The following is a 16,752-nucleotide window of genomic DNA, read 5'->3' as shown; positions in this document are numbered from 1 at the left end:
CTCCCATCTCTTCCAGAGAGTAACATGTTTGGTGGATTTAGAACCAAGCATTGATCTATTCAGGAATGTTCAAAAATGTAACTCTGCTCCAAGTACAGTATGGGCAAGCATATAATTTTCAGTCTGGGCTATTTTGTGATCCTGAAATGAAGTGACATTTTTCTGCCTGTTGCATGGTGAGATTTTACCAGCTCATAGCAGCATTTCAGCCCTTGCGCGAACAGCCTACCTTCTGTTTAAAAACAGAGCAGCTTCTGTTCATTTGAAATAGTCAACAATAAACTGTAAAGGATTCCCCCCCCCCTCCTGGAGTATTAAATATGTAACAATTTGTAAAAGTTGATTGACAGACCCACCAAGTGACAGACAGAAAGGCGAAAAACAAAACCAATGAAATGCTAGAAATGGATTGTGGATGTTAAATGGAGGTGATAAAGACATTTTGGTATAGGATAGAGTAAATGTTTTATTTAGCTTCCCTGTGCTATTTCTATTTGTGGGGAGGAATCCTTAAAAAAAACACACCCAACCCAACCACTCTGTATCTCAAAGCTGAACTATGAAAGGCATCCCTAAAGTTCTTTGAAAACTTTCGTGAAAAACTCAAGCATCCTACTTCCTATGAGAGAGACACGAGATCCCCAGCTTTTCATGAGTTCACCTCCCTGACTCTCACATTGCTTATTGTGAGTGAAAAATTTCAAGAGTGGTAGTCTCTAAGGTGCCATGTGCTTCTTTATATTGCTTTGGTGCTACAATAATAACTGTTTGGCTGCATAACAGTGTAATATGACATTGCTAATGAAACACATTAAAGTGAGCAATGTGTTGAAATGATATAGGAAGAATTTACATGGAAATACTGGATATGTTTTGCATGTGACATGTCTTCTGTGTACGGTTCTTCCAAGAGAAAGTTGGGTACCTGCTTAGAGGAGATCTATTTACTTGACACCCAACACTCAGTCAGTCTCTCTCTCTCTCTCTCTCTCTCTCTCTCTCTCTCTCTCTCTCCCCCCCCCCCTTTACTTTTTTTTCTTGGCAAGCAAACAAAAGAGCTTGTCAAGCCACAAGAGGATGCCGTCTGTACTGAGCTGTCTGGCAGACCATTACAAAATGGCCAAAGGATTATTTTGGGGAGGGGGGGGGAGAACACAGCTTGACATCCTTCCAGCTATGGTTAGCAACTGCCCAGTGATGAAGGCAAGAGGTCCAAGGAAACCCAATCAACATATATAAATGGGTTGCCTCTAAAACTATGGCGCAGTTGAATAAGCCTGGCTCTTGTGAATTCACTTAATGGGTACAGAAGCTTGTTCTGATGAGACGTCCAGAAAAGGATAATTAATTTAAGAAAATCTTATTAAGCCAAGCCAAACCATGACAGCGACATATGTGAACTGTTGCCAGACAAATGCAATTACTCCGGTGACAGCAAAGGTGACAGCGAAGGCTGCGAGGTTTTTAGCTGGGGCAATCAGAATAAGATCCACTATTTGACTATTGATTCAAAACCCTAAAATGTATTTTATATAACTGACTTTTTATTTATAATCTTTGTATATCGTATTATTGTTTTATTGCTATGGCTGATGGCTGACAGAAATAATGATTCATTCAATCCAATTACTCTGCTGCCATATTTTGCTTTTAATTAAATTATGACTATTACTCCTCTTTCTCATCTGCCAGTGAAAAATGACAGCTTGTCAGTTCCCGGGTTTTTAATATCGCTCTTTTAAATACATATTCCTATTTGTTGTTGTTGTTATTTGCATTTATATACTGCCCTATACCCGGAGGTCTCAGGGCAGTTCACAGAACAAAAACAAACAAACTTAGGTCCATTACAGAATGTCTAGGAATGTCTAGGAATTGGTTTATTTGCCCCTGTGTAACATGCTGAAATTAATGGCTTTGCTAGGAACTAGCCAATATAAATGTTATTAAAAATAAATTTTGTTCCCCCCCCCCTGGCTTGGAAGGGGAGCTCAAAGTAAGATAGCAGTCTTTAAAAGTACATATACTTCTTTTAAAATTGTATTTGTAGAGATGTGAAGACCTGAAAAAGCAACCTGGAAAAACGGGGGTTTGTGTGTAATTAAAAACAACAACCACCCCCTCCTTTTCCTTCATATCTCTTGACCCTTAGTATGCCACCCAGTAACAAACATTTTCTGAGAGGTAACACAATGTAAAAGCCATTGAAAAAAACAACAAAAAGCAACAAGCAAAACTTAATCACAATAAAAGCAGAAGAGAGAGAACCACCAAATGTGTTTGCATGAAGTTTTTCACAAGACTTTCAGCCACATAAGGTGTCACCCATCCAACTACTGCCCCCTGTGCCCCATCCCATCCCATATCATATTGGAGGGTCTCCTACCCTCAAGCTGAGATTATCTGCGTGTGCAAGGAACAGAAGTGAGAAGAAGAGGCAGAAAAACCCTGCTGTGTTGCAAAATGTTTCCTCTACTTTTCATCCAACCCAATACAAACAAAGCACATTTTAAAAAATCAAAATATTTTTTAAAAAAAGAGAACCCTAAATTATTATTTCTTGTTGTTGTTTAGTCATTTAGTTGTGTCCGACTCTTCGTGACCCTATGCACCAGAGCACGCCAGGCACGCCTATCCTTCACTGCCTCCCGCAGTTTGGTCTTTAAAAGGGATGGGGAACCTAATATGTGACCAATATTCACCCCTGCCTGCTTTATTTAGGAGAGTTATACTCCACTATTCAGACTGCTACAACTTCCCAGAGCAGTCAAAACAATGCCTGAATATACGTACAATGAAAACAACAATAAATAATGTTAAAAGGAGCAAAAATAAAACCATATTGCAAGATAAACTCCAGTACTTCAAGGCACTGCGCTCGCACACAATGCCACCCAGGGGAGGAATACAACAAAAAAAGACCGAATATACTATCATTATTATTCCTCCTCCTCCATCTTCCCTTTAAATAGGAGCAGTGGGGATCTTGGCAGGCATCAAGTGTATGTGTGTGTGTGTCTACATGACGCCCATGGGCACCACATTGGGGGCTGAGCCCCAAACAGTCAGATTCAGAACCTCATTGATTGTGACGGAATCACTCCTCTGGTGCCACTGAGTCATTCTAAATGTTCTTTCTATAGTGTGGGAACTACTCAAAGATTATTAGCCATCATGAGGATGGAAGAATGCCTAAAAGACCACCCTGGGACTCATTTATACAACTATTAGTTCGCAGGCGGCAAGCTGATAGCCAGCTCCTTCTACAAGGATGACAGAATAAGCACCTTGGACTTTTCTTGAAACATTTTGCCACTCCCAAGTTACTACTGGCATAAATCACAGGTGATGTTTTGTAGAGTAGACTTGTAGAAGGGAGAAATCACTTGCACTGTAAGATTACATGAATGTTTATATTGGCACAGTAGACTTCCGTATTGTAAATTTGTTTCCCTAGTGGACAGGTTGTTGGAGCGTTTTTCGTGTTTTTTTTAAATTATTATTCTTCCCTTAAGAATAGTCACAAATGGTTCTTCCAGTTTCATCATGCACTGCAGGTTTTGCTCAGGACATGTGCTAACTTTGTCTACTTGGAAAGGGATTAAATTGGCAATAGCATCATAAATAAACTACTGTATGGGCTGTCATGATGTGTGGTATGATACCTTGTGGTTGTGAAGTTTTTATTGTTAGATCATCTGCACGTTTTCTGCCATGGTGTGTGTGTAAAATTTGGTGAAAATTAAGTGAAAAGCAACTGCATTACATTGCTCTAACTCCCAGTGTAGGATTGCTCCTAGATACTTTCAAATGTTTCCAGTTATTGATGGGAAAATGTAATTCACTACCAGACACAAAGAAGCTGAATACACAGTCTGTCATCAATCACTGCAGCTGCACTGTTTATGTTTACAGTTCTGAAGAAGTCCAAGTTCGAACCATAGAATTGAACCATAGAGTTGGAAGAGGGAGCACAAGTGTCATCTAGTCCAACCCCCTGCAATTCAGGAATCTTTTACCCAATATAGGGCTCGAACCTGTGGACTTGATATTAAGAGTCTTATGTTCTAGCAACTGAGCTAAAACCTGTGCTTGGTGGGTGAAACTCCGGGCTTCTTTAAATGTGCTGATTTACATTAAATCTTATGCAAATTCAGAATAATTTCTTTGGTGCCCCTTGTGTGATTGGCATTTGATTCATTATGTTGTAGTATCAGATGGGTGTTCGTACTGAAAACCACCTAGCTTGTATCAGATTTTGAAATGGTGGTGGTAAGTTTCAAACCACATGTTGAAGGCAGATGCATGCAATGAAGTGACTTGCAATAGTTTTTCACAAAAAGGAGCCACTGGGAGCTGCAATTTTTGAGTGAAAACATGGTTTAAAACACACACACACACACACACGGAAGTCCTAAGCAGAAATTGCAGAATTGCAGCCTACTGAAGTTGTGTCTTAAATAAAAACATACTTGTGTGTGACAAGTTGTTTGCCCAGACGTTACCATGAATTCGAGTTGGGTTCTTGTGGAAACAGGTAACTTTATAAATGGTAACAAAAAGGAAAAGGAAAAAAAAAGTCTTGTGCTCATGTTTGGGTTAACATCCGTTAGGATTTTCACAAATAATGAGAAAACTACCAGTAGGTTGTTTTTTTGTGCTGCTTGGGAGATGAAACAGGCCCTTGTTAGTTTAGTGCTGCTGCACCATATAATCCAAGCTAGAATAACCTCCTCTTAAACTATTGAGCATCTGGAGACTACTTGTTTTAAAAAACAAACAAAAATAATTTGTTTTTACTCCGCCGTGGGGCAAAGGCTTTTAAAATTAAATTGAAATAATCTCCCTTCTATTCTTGTTACCATAGTAGGTCTATTCAAGTCAATGTTGTTATCTTTGGCAGGCTTAAGCAGTTCAAAAATAATGTGGATACAGTAGGCCTGATTGTCCTCTGTTCTGCCATGGTTTTTTTTTTTGGGCTGATTTTTGTAAGTTATTAATTACCGGTTATATGCCAGTTCACTCAGAAATCCCACTGAGTTCAATAGGGATTACTCATGAGAAAATGTAAATGGGACTGTAATCTTAGAAGGCAATCGGGCCAACTTGAAAAGACAAAGTCACCTTGGGGACTTGAGTACCAAATAAGAAGCGTTAAGTTGTTGTGTTCTGTTCCAGTGATGTAATATTTTGCATTTTATTTCTCCTCCTCCAACTCCTCCCCCCCCTCAGAATCAGACCTCAACTAGCCAAAGAAAAGATTGAAGGATGCCATATCTGCACATCTGTCACACCTGGAGAACCTCAAGTGTTCCTGGGGAAAGATAAGGCCTTCACGTTTGATTATGTATTTGATATTGAATCCCAGCAAGAAGAAATCTATATACAATGCATAGAAAAACTGATTGAAGGCTGCTTTGAAGGATACAATGCTACCGTGTTTGCTTATGGGCAGGTAAACTTTATGAATGTTTCGAAATTAATTGTTTGCTTTTCGGTGAATCCAAACAATGTTCTGATTTTTTTTAAAAAAAATTAAAGCTGCTCGTAAGGAGTATTTGTAATAATTCAAGCAGGTATGCTTGAGTTTCACGTTTTAGTAGAGGTGAAAACAAATATATTTCAACATGGGAGAATTATCAAGATTTCAAGGCTCATTTTGGGGTATATTAAAACAGTGGTGTATTTTTAAGCAGGTGCAGAGCAGTATGTTTGAAGCAGAGGGTGCTCAGAAATGCAAACCCTCCAGCTTGAATTACAGTGGCCTCAAATTCTAATAGGTGTGTTCAAAAGTGGATGTGTCCAGCTCAGATTGGACTTGTATTCCATCCTTTCCTCTTCACTTTTGTCCCTCCTCTCCCCATGTGGCATAAATGCTGTTTTCAATATAGCCAGGGATGATGAGAGCATTTTAGTATCTGGAGTTGCCACAAGTTCGCCACCCCTGCTCAAATGACTTGACTGATGGTTATCTCTTGTTATCAATATTGGGATATCAAGTTGTGTTCTTTTTATCTTTTCTTCCCGGCACTCTCCTATCCATCCAGGCACTGACCAGGCAGATCCACATTTGCCATTAATTAAATTTGTGTACCACCCTTTATCTGAAGATCACAGGGCGGTTCAATACAAAACGAGAACTCAAAATACATAATAAAACAAAAACAAGTTATGTGTTTCCCTCCCAGAGTTTTAAATTAGCTCCCAGTGTTTTGGGAACTGCTAGCGTAGGGACACGGGTGGCACTGTGGGTTAAACCACAGAGCCCAGGGCTTGCCGATCAGAAGGTCAGCGGTTCGAATCCCTGCAGCAGGGTGATCTCCCATTGCTCAGTCCCTGCTCCTGCCAACCTAGCAGTTTGAAAGCACGTCAAAGTGCAAGTAGATAAATAGGTACCGCTCTGGCGGGAAGGTAAACAGCGTTTCCGTGCGCTGCTCTGGTTCGCTAGAAGCGGCTTAGTCATGCTGGCCACATGACCTGGAATCTGTACGCTGGTTCCCTCGGCCAGTTAAGCGAGATGAGCACCGCAACCCCAGAGTCATCCGTTACTAGACCTAACAGTTAGGGGTCCCTTTACCTTTACCTTTAGTGTAGGGCAGGCAGGCAGCCACATGTTGCCTAAGCAACTGTGTTGTTCTCTTGTTTGGTTCTGATACTTTGACACCTGATGGACTGCTAGATTGAAGAGAAGGTGGGTTTGAAGTTCCAGTGGGTGACTGCCTTTTTAGATCATTATTTTCCTGCAGTGTGTTACTTAACACACCCTTTTAGCATGACATAATCTACCCAATAACCCAGTTTTCATTTTTCTTTTTAACCACTGCAGAACGTTGGAAAACATGTTTTATTGATAGGAACCCAGTCTGTTCCTGCTTCAGGACTCTTCCAGAAGTGTCATCTTTGACATCACTTGTTTCTTGGGGGGGAGGGGTTAGATCCTCATCTCCCTTCACTATGTAATTTTGCAGTCCAGATGTTTTTATGCCATCCAAATGCTGTAGAGATCTTACTTTTTTTTCTTGAGACAGCCTATTTAGAAAGTTGTAAAGTAAGATGCTGGAGCCAGAAGTCTTTTTGATCAGCAATAGAGTGTTATTTATGTTTTTTGACCCTAGATTAAGATGTATACGATAAACATTATTTAGTTGCACATTAATGCTGTTTGTTCTCTTAAATTTAGACAGGAGCCGGTAAAACATACACCATGGGGACTGGATTTGATGTTAACATAATGGAAGAGGAACAGGGCATTATACCACGAGCTGTAAAACACCTGTATAAATGTATTGAAGGAAAAACACATGCAGCTATTCAACAAGGGGTTCCACCTCCAGAATTTAAAGTGAATGCTCAGTTCTTAGAGGTAAGCTTTCATGGTAATAATTATTTCCCCCATGATATTGGGGGATCCTAATCACAACATATTCAATTCTGATTGGCAAGGAGGTAAATTTTAAATCTGTTTTGTCAGCATACAATTTAAATATTGCAGAAAAACCCAATGGAATGAATTGTGGCAATATGTTTATTATTATTTATTGTGTAATTTAGGCAGGAAGAATGACAGGGAAGTTGAGATTTGCTTACCTTACGTTAGAAATCTATGTTTTGGAACACTGTAAAATTACAGTGTTGCAAACTATTTAACACCCACACTAGGGTGGATAGAGAGGACATTTTGCCCTTTTCACTAAAGCTCAGATGATTTATGACACGTGATTCAAAGCTTAGGAAACATGTTTTATTAACTGAGGTCAGTAAGATGCCAATGAACTGTGTTTGCCACTTCTACATTTGCAATTCTAATGGGAGTTATTTTTTTTAAAGCCCTTCTGAGTTAGGGTTTAACAACAGCAGGGTAACCAGGTTACAGATGCTTGAATACTGACACCCGCAATTAACGCTGGACTGCTGTTGGCATTTCTGCCAAAATATTAACCAAATACATTATGGAGTTGGACTGGTCTATACCTGTTGCTCTTGACCTAAGGACACTGGATTAAAGCTTTCTGGCTAATATTTGTCCAGGGGAACATATCGCAAACTGCACAGTATAAACGCAGCCCCTTCGTTCCCCTTAATTTGGACTTTGTTTTCCGAACACTTTGATAGTTAAACAGTTGCTTTTTTCCCCCTTTTTGCAGGGTCCTGATAGTTTGTAAGCAAAACAAAGCCATTTTTAGTGACTTTGGACTTTCAGTGCATCTTCAGCTGATAATTGTAGAATGTTTATACTTACTATTTCCAAACATAGATTCTATGTATTTTAACAAAAACGTCTGTCATAAAGTGTTTCTGTGATGTATTTTAAAATACAGAAACAGAGGTGCGTATAACTTTGTCCAGAAAAACAAGAAGCCTTGGAGGAGTGCTTAACTTTTTTTCATTTAAAAAAGCATTTACAGTGCTGCCAATTTTTTTTAAAAGAGGCACTCTTCATAGAAATATGGGCAAAAGAAGAAGAAGTTGTATCCCTATCAGTAGCTAACAGGTCTGACAAGCTGAAGTGCTAGTTAGATGACATAATGAGTGGTGCAATCTCTTTACTTCTAGGAACGAAGTATGTGTAAAACAATATCCTCTTTCACCATAAAACACTAAATATATCCAAGCTTTCAGTTTTTAGATACTTTTCATTACATTGACAGATTAAACTGGTACCAGCTAATTATGCAGTATAAACCCTGCTGAATTGTGTTTTCAATATTGCCTTAGAACTGCTAATTGGAAGAATCCCCAAATCAAAATGATCTTTCAAGTATCTCATTCTGTTGTCTGGGAGGTGCTGGTCCTCATGTAACATGCATGGCAAATCTGCTTGTTGAAAGCCAGAGCAAGGTTGCATTAAATGCCTCTCTGAGGCCTAGCGAATAAACATTTGCTAGGAACGTTATTCCGCTATGCAGTCGGTGACTGGTTATGGAAATTCTCTTCCTGCTTCATTTCCCATGCAAAGGCCCAGAAGAGCATTTGCATCCTTACACCGTTCTCTGGGGAACATGCATACTGTGTATATAGAAAGATTCCAGAGTACAAAGGATCTCAAGAACCTCACTGAAAGCATTATCTCACTTCCTACTTCTTCAGCCTTATCAAATCTCTATTAATGCCTAGCTACCGTGCCTCATCGTGACCACAATATTGTTTTCTCCCTTGCCCTTAAAGAGGGTTTAGCTCTCATGGTCAGATACTATCCTGCATTCAAATCAATGTGGGTTCCCATGTTCAATTTGATTATTCCTCAGGTAAGAGGTAGAGGGAGCAACATGGAAGCAAACCTCTGCCCCCTCACCCCCAATACTACTGTGGGTAAAGTGTAATATCTTAATAGGCCCTGTATTATTATTATTTTTGGCTCTACCAAACTTTCACCAGTTGTTTCAGAGTGAGTTTAGGAAAACTGGAGTTGGGAGACACTTATAGAATAATAATGGAGAGAAATGTGGAGTATTGCAAATTGCTCCCCGTTCTGCATTGAGAAGCAACTTTTTGCAGATAAGCAAAATGCTCAAGAAATTTGAGGGACAAATGTGATGATACCCCAGACTTGGGCAGGAGCTATGGCACCAACACCCTCCCACCCCACCCGTTACTTGCTATGGGTGGTAGTCAATGCTACTCAGAGTAGACCCACTGATGACAATGGATGTGACTAACTTAGGTTAATTGATTTCAGTTGGTCTATTCTGTGTAGGATTTACTTAAATATAAGCCTGTGTCATTTTCTAAGCACTGCTCAACCTGCTGTAACAGCATATACTTCTCCTGCTCACAAAATGTGCTCAACTGTTTTCTGTACTTCCATTAGCAAGCTTTGTCATTGTTGGCCAGTCATGTTTTTGGAGAATGGCTATACCCAGCAGCCACGATAGGGAAAACTGTGTCTTAATTATTTTGGTCGAACCACAGTACATCTTGAATTTTGTGTTAATTATATTTTCCTTGCTGATATTTGGCCTCTTTTTTTTCTTTCAAATTAGCTTTACAATGAAGAAGTACTTGACCTCTTCGACACAACGCGTGACATGGATTCAAAGAACAAAAAATCAAACATAAAAATCCACGAAGATTCAGCGGGTGGAATATACACGGTGGGGGTCACAACACGGACTGTAAATTCAGAATCTGAGGTAATATTTTTATTCTCAATGAAAATGAGATAGCTTTTGTAAAAGAACATACGTGTGTGTGTGTGTGTGTGTATCTATTTTTCAGTATAGATACAAATATAGATACTCTTCCTTTCCGCTCAGGAGCTCAAGACAGCAGGCATGATTTCGCCTTCCCCCTTCCCTTTATCCTTGCAGCAACCCTGAAGGTAGGTTAGGCTGAGAAACAGGGAGTAGTGCAAGGTCACTCAGTAAGCTTCCTGGCTGAACTTGGAGCTCCCTGGTTATAGTTTCAGTCTAACTGCTACACCACATTGACCCTTACCCAAGAACAGGCTTAGTAATAGAGGTGACTCCCCATTTACACGGGGGTTATGTTCCAGGCCCCCTGCATGCATACGTGAAAGAGATAAAAGGAAGGCATAATTGCTGCTATCTTTGATTTGTAAGATGTGGGGCAGCTGTACTGCCTGTGCACTGAATTTAAAATAAATCAGGCCATCATGCAAGATGGCAGCCACAAGCTTTGAACAGAGGCATTCTCCCGTCAAATTCTTCTAAGCCCTGAGCACTGTGTGTGTGCTGTATTGTATATATTCAGAAGCATTTAGTATGGGAGTAGCTGGGATTTCAATCTAAATTACTTTCTGGATGACCTCATAGAAACGTCGCTTCCATTTCTTAAATGCTTGGACTCACAGAACCAATGCATCAAGAACCATTGTGCCTCGATTCAAAATGTGATTTGTAACATAAAATGGAATAACGCCCCTTCTGTAATGGTTACTTTGTACTTTCCGACAATGTCTGTAACCCAGAATTTAAGTGCTAGCTATTCCTTGCTATTTTAAAAAACTAATAATGACCATTTGGACCTTCAAATGAAATGATGTAGCATGGAATAGTCTTGTTCAGAGTGTCAGCCAGCCATTATTCCATTTCTCCCCCATCAGTCAGTTGATATTTTACTGAGAATGCTCTGTATTCATACATGTGTTTAAGGTTCTCCAGTACACCCTCCCATGCCCCATTTCTCCCCTAAATATGCTTCTCTGCGTGACTGGTGCCATTTTGGTTGCGTAACGTTCCACACTTAGAACTAGAAAAACTAAACATTTAAAAAAGTATGCCTCTTATCAGTGCACACAAGTACATATGCAGGCTAGTTAAGCTTATCGTGTATGTGTGTAGGTTTAATTTCAGCCATATATCCTTTTTTCCCACCATTTGTGCAGATGATGCAGTGTTTGAAGCTGGGCGCTTTATCTCGAACCACTGCCAGCACTCAGATGAATGTTCAGAGTTCACGTTCACATGCCATCTTCACTGTCCACTTGTGTCAAACGAGAGTTTGCCCTCCAGTTGATGCAGTATGTATTATGCTATTTTTGTCTTGGGGGAAAAAAATCAATAACACTGCAGCGTGTGTGTACCAAGGGGAAATATCTTGTATTAGAGTAACAGCTGAAACTGATTTTCTTGGTCCACCTTCTTAAGTTATACTGCTTGGTTTGGGAATTGTCGCAGTGTGGTGTTAAGAGTGAAAGGAGATCCTGGTATTGTAGTTCCTGCTTGTACCACCATTGCCCTTTCCGTATGGAAATGCAATATTGTATTTCGTATGCAATATTGGCTCTTTCCATATAGCCCAGGGCTTCTCAAGGATTCTAATGGTACAAGAAAGAAACAGCAGTGTTGCAGTAATAAGATACGAGCCCCGAGTAATTCAAAGGCACACCTACGTTTAAACAGGATTGTCATCCTTTCGTTTATAATATTTAAATAACTTGCACATAAAATCAAATTGATTGAGATGTTCACCTGCTCCCATTGCAACAGATCTGCCTTGGTTGCTATAGACCTCAACCGTCCTGTAGGTCTCGGGTCTAAATATCACAAATATTTGACAGTTACATTCCCAAATATTGTGGGATTAGTGTTTTGTTTGGTTGGGGAAGTTAAAAAGTGGTGGTGTGCGTTTAAAGTTGTGTTTGTTTGTGTAAGGTGTGGGGGATATCTCTGTAAGGAAAGTGTATTTACACTTAAAGCTTTCATAGCCTAAAGCTTAGTGCACTAAGAAATAATTGGCCGCCTGTCCTTGATGTGTCTTGGTGTCTTTATAGGAGTTCTAAAGGCTCTAAATACTATATTATAAAGTGTTACGTTAGAAATAGGCAAGTACAGAACGCTTTTGGTTAAAATTACAAACATCGTGACCATGAGCAGTATCAGTCCTTCACTGTTTCAGCTTCCTTTTAAAAAGTGATTTAATTTGATATGAAAACATGCGAAGTAAGCTTATTAGAAGGATTTGCTTCGCTTCCAAAATATATTATCCATCCATGCATGTAGGCATATGTTTGAAGATGTGAACCTTGGTTTTAATTGGCTTTAAAATATGCATTTAAAATGAAAACGGGGTGGTCACAGGAGCGGAAAGCCTTTGGTTTGCTTTCTGCTGAGTTAACAGAAAAGAAAGAAAGTTCTTTGCCATTATGAGCATATTTTTCTCAAGCACTTTTGTTTATATACTGGAAATGTTTCAGCTACGTGAAAACTGTAGTGGGCTCATGACGACAGATGTCAGGATAAATTTTTGTCATTTATCCTCTTGAGTTCTGTACAAAAATCCTTTCACTTACAAGAAAAATAATTCGTGCTAATAACAAATGTCTGCTAAAAATGTCATTGTCAGTGGCAAGGTTGTAGATTCTGAAACCTTTTAATTGGTATATAGAAGTGGTTTATGAGGTTACACTTTTATTGGCTGGAGTTTGATCCTTCTCTTCTGAAACATTAATGAACAACTCACATTTCCCCCCTCTACTGGTAGCTGGAAATATTACAGGGTCTCTTTTTCCTAAGGATGGAGTTGCTGGTTTTTTTAAAGAGTTGAAGGTGGTTTGGAAGAGTTCCACTGTTGCTTCAGATCCAATAGACATCATTGCTTTTTGAAACACTGCAAAAACTTATTTACCCAGAGGCAAGAGTGGGTCACATGTGCAAACTGTAAAAATTATTTTTAATGTAAACCTTCAGCTTAAGATACGGCTCTAGCTTAGGACTCTGGTTAATGAGGACAATAGCTTCTTTATTCTAGTTTATCATCTAGTGAATGCCGTCTGTAATTCTCTGGGAGCAGGAGAAAGCATAGAGGCAGTTGTATTCCCCCCCCCCACTCCCCATTTCACTGTCTCCTCTTCTGCAGAGATTTCTAAAACTTGCTTTCCTAAAGAGGTTTTTGAGGGGCCCACATTTGCTGTTCTAGTTTTCCTCTCTTTTTGCCCCGTGTTGCTGGAAAGAAAATGTTTCCTTTTCGGGATCTTCCCAGTAGCTCTTCCAGACAGATATTCTGTTCTCTGACCAGGGCCATGTAAAGCTAATTTGATATTTCCCCCTGTGATGCCTTTTCACCTTATTCTATTAAATAAGATAACAAGAAATGGGAAGAAATGAAGCATGTTACCATGGATAAGAAGAATGGCCGTATGGGTGGGTCCCCTGTTAGTATGTGTCAGGAAACCCCCCTCCCCACGGCAGGTAGCATCCCAGGATCTTTTGCAGTACAGGGAACCGCCCCCTTTGTTTACCAGCTCGTCATCCCCCTCCTCAGGAGGAAGCGACCATTCCTCCAGTGGGGAGGGGGAGTTGGAGGCAGGAAGTCGGCGCAGGGGCTGTGAAGGGATAGCAGAGCCTGAGCACCAAGGGGGAAGCGGGGAACAGGGACAGGTTCCCGCGCCCTGAGTTCGCAGACAGGAAAGACGTGGAAGAGGGAGGCAGAGGTTAAGGATCCCGTGCCTTTTTGCTGGACAAAGAACCGGAAGGGTCCATTCCCGGACGCTGCGGAGGGATGAGATGGACGTTTGAACTTTTGCTCCACTGTAAATATCTGCACAATAAAGAACTTGGTTTTTAGAAGTTCTGCGTTCGGCTGTTTTCTCATGAGCAACCACTGAACGTCCTTGTGACAAAAGCAATTTCATCTTTTACTTTGCAGAGCATGGCTTAAATGGGGAGAGGCAGTTTGTTGGTCTTTAAAAACACATGGCTCTCTTTGCAGCCTCACCCCTCTTCTTTCTTCACCACAGGACAACATGACAGATAACAGAATGATATCGGAGTCATCTCAGCTAAATGAGTTTGAAACCCTTACTGCTAAGTTTCATTTTGTGGATTTGGCAGGGTCCGAACGATTGAAGCGCACAGGGGCCACCGGGGAGAGAGCGAAGGAAGGCATTTCCATCAATTGCGGGCTAGTAAGTACTACCTTGCCAGTATTTTGATGGTCCTCATTTCTTAAAATCATTACATACCACCTTTCATTACATAAGAAATACCAAGGCAGTGAGACAATTGGGGGGGGGGGGCAGATGGAAATACAACAATAAAAACCATAATGGCAAAACAGGAGTTAAAATAGCAATATCATTTACAGTAGGCAGAAATGCCAGGAACTGATAAAGGTAAAGGGACCCCTGACCATTAGGTCCAGTCGTGGACGACTCTGGGGTTGCGGCGCTCATCTCGCTCTATAGGCCGAGGGAGCTGGCATACAGCTTCTGGGTCATGTGGCCAGCATGACTAAGCTGCTTCTGGCGAACCAGAGCAGTGCACGGAAACGCCGGTCAGAAAATACCCAGGTAAAATAGGAACATTTTTAATAGAAGAGCCCCGGAGTTGGTGCCAAACTGTCTTCCAAAGAGAGCAAATTCAATGCGGTTGGCACCAGCGTGGAGAAATTCCTTCTCTGTACCACTGTGAGATAGATGTCTGCAAGCCATGTCATGTTTAACAGGGCTTCCTCCAGCTGTTTATGGCCTTGTAAGCCAATACTAAAACCTTAGAAGAATCCCTGAGGCAGAGATATACTTAATGGACAAGACCAAGGATTGCAGCGCTTGGATCACATTCTTGCCAGTTGTTTCAAAGCTATGTGGGGGAAGGTAACTAGCCAGCTGTGGCCGCTACTTTTTAGTGTTTGTCCCACCGTTTGCATTCTACCACCACCCCATTATAAACGAACAGCTCTTTAAATGTGCCACGGGACTCTTCATTTAGTTGTTGCAGTTTAGCCCGGCCGTCTTGTCCCCGTAATTGAGATAGTTGATGAAACAGCAATTGCTTCTGTACAGTAGAACATCTGTACTGCAGTGTAGTGGCTGTAAACACTGCATTGCCATAAACGTTGACTTTGACTTGCTATTGGAGCTGGCGACATTACGCTGTCCGATGTTGGAGCAAAAAATGTTGATATTAAATTATACTTGGGGTTTTTTTGGGGGGGGAGGGGGAGTTGTTTGTTTGTTTGTTTTACAAAAGTAAGCCTGAAAGATATTTCAGAGCCAACTCTGTATTGGAAAAAAAACAGTTCTGTACATGATTAACTTATCCGGGATGCAAAGATGGACCATTCCATTTGCAGGAGAGAACTGTGTGAAGCTTTGCAGGCAGTTTACCTTGCATCAGGTCTTGTGACTAAATAGGCAATTCATTTCTAAAATAGAACAGTGGCTTGCGTCTTTGACAGTGAAACCTACTGCAGTGGAAAAGGACAAAGTATAGTTCTGCTGACACTCTTGTTTTCTCTCCCTCACATTTTCTGACTCTGCACAATGCTGCTGCTGCTGCTGATTGTGTCAATACTGATGTGTGTTTTTGGGTGGTGCTGGGTTTTTTTGGGCAGAATTTTATTAAAACAAATGTTGCATATTTTATAGTTGGCGTTGGGCAACGTAATAAGTGCACTGGGAGATAAGAGCAAGAGGGTCACTCATGTACCATACAGAGATTCAAAATTAACACGACTGTTGCAAGACTCTCTTGGAGGAAACAGGTACCAAGCAAATTTTTTTTATTTATTTAAAACCATGTTTGAAAGAGATGTCACAAGAACTTTGATTAATTTTCTATTGATGGAAATAAAGTGTATTAGAATGAAATAAAATAAGAACCACATTGGCGCTCTCTCTTTCTCTCTCTCTCTCTCTCTCTCTCGTACAGTGGTACCTCGCAAGACAAATGCCTCACTAGACGAAAAACTTGCTAGACGAAAGGCATTCGCTAATGAAAGGGTGACTCGCAAGACGAATTTTCCTATGGCCGCGACTCGCAAAACGAAAACGTTTTGCGGTTTCCCCCCTGTAAAACCACGCTTCCTCCGACCGTGCTTCGCAAGACGAAATTTCCGCTATATGACAACACTCGCGGAACGAATTAATTTCGTCTTGCGAGGCACCACTGTATAGCTGAACTGAATTAATAGAATTGGTTTTTCTGCCTCAGCAGAGAAAACATGGTAGCACAATTCATCTTTTTGCTCTGGGTTGCCTGGAGAATGATGCAGCCCCATAAATAAAAGAGGAAATTACCACTTACCCCTTTTAAAATCCAGTAGCATGGACAGAAAAAACTCACAAGGGAAAACAAACTAATGTAGAACACAAGTAAATGATCTGTTTAATAGGAATACTTACTTTGACCCCTTTTAGAGAGACAGTAATGCAGTTAAGCTTCATTTGGATGAAAGCTTAAGGGAGTGGTTTTCCAGTAAAGGCTTCAAAAAGAAGGCCATTTAGATGACAGAGTTTGTTGTGCTGTAGAACTCTAACACTCTTGCAACTTAATGAGAGAACGTGTAGTTGAG

At 40.6% G+C, this 16,752-nt stretch overlaps 1 protein-coding gene across 1 annotated transcript in view; it reads left to right on the top strand.

Moving 5' to 3' along the window:
* KIF21A (kinesin family member 21A) overlaps positions 1-16,752 on the top strand; it is a 97,954-nt gene that overhangs the window by 22,918 nt on the left and 58,284 nt on the right. The window contains 6 exon segments of the mRNA XM_033163529.1: positions 5,233-5,455; positions 7,181-7,363; positions 9,981-10,130; positions 11,345-11,479; positions 14,198-14,365; positions 15,827-15,942. Of these exon segments, the coding sequence (XP_033019420.1) occupies positions 5,233-5,455; positions 7,181-7,363; positions 9,981-10,130; positions 11,345-11,479; positions 14,198-14,365; positions 15,827-15,942 (975 nt within the window).

This window comes from Lacerta agilis, chromosome 10 (genome assembly GCF_009819535.1).
Source record: "Lacerta agilis isolate rLacAgi1 chromosome 10, rLacAgi1.pri, whole genome shotgun sequence".
Classification (NCBI taxonomy): domain Eukaryota; kingdom Metazoa; phylum Chordata; class Lepidosauria; order Squamata; family Lacertidae; genus Lacerta; species Lacerta agilis.
The sequence above is the reverse complement of the archived record's forward strand: the minus strand, read 5'-3'. Positions and strand labels throughout refer to the sequence as shown.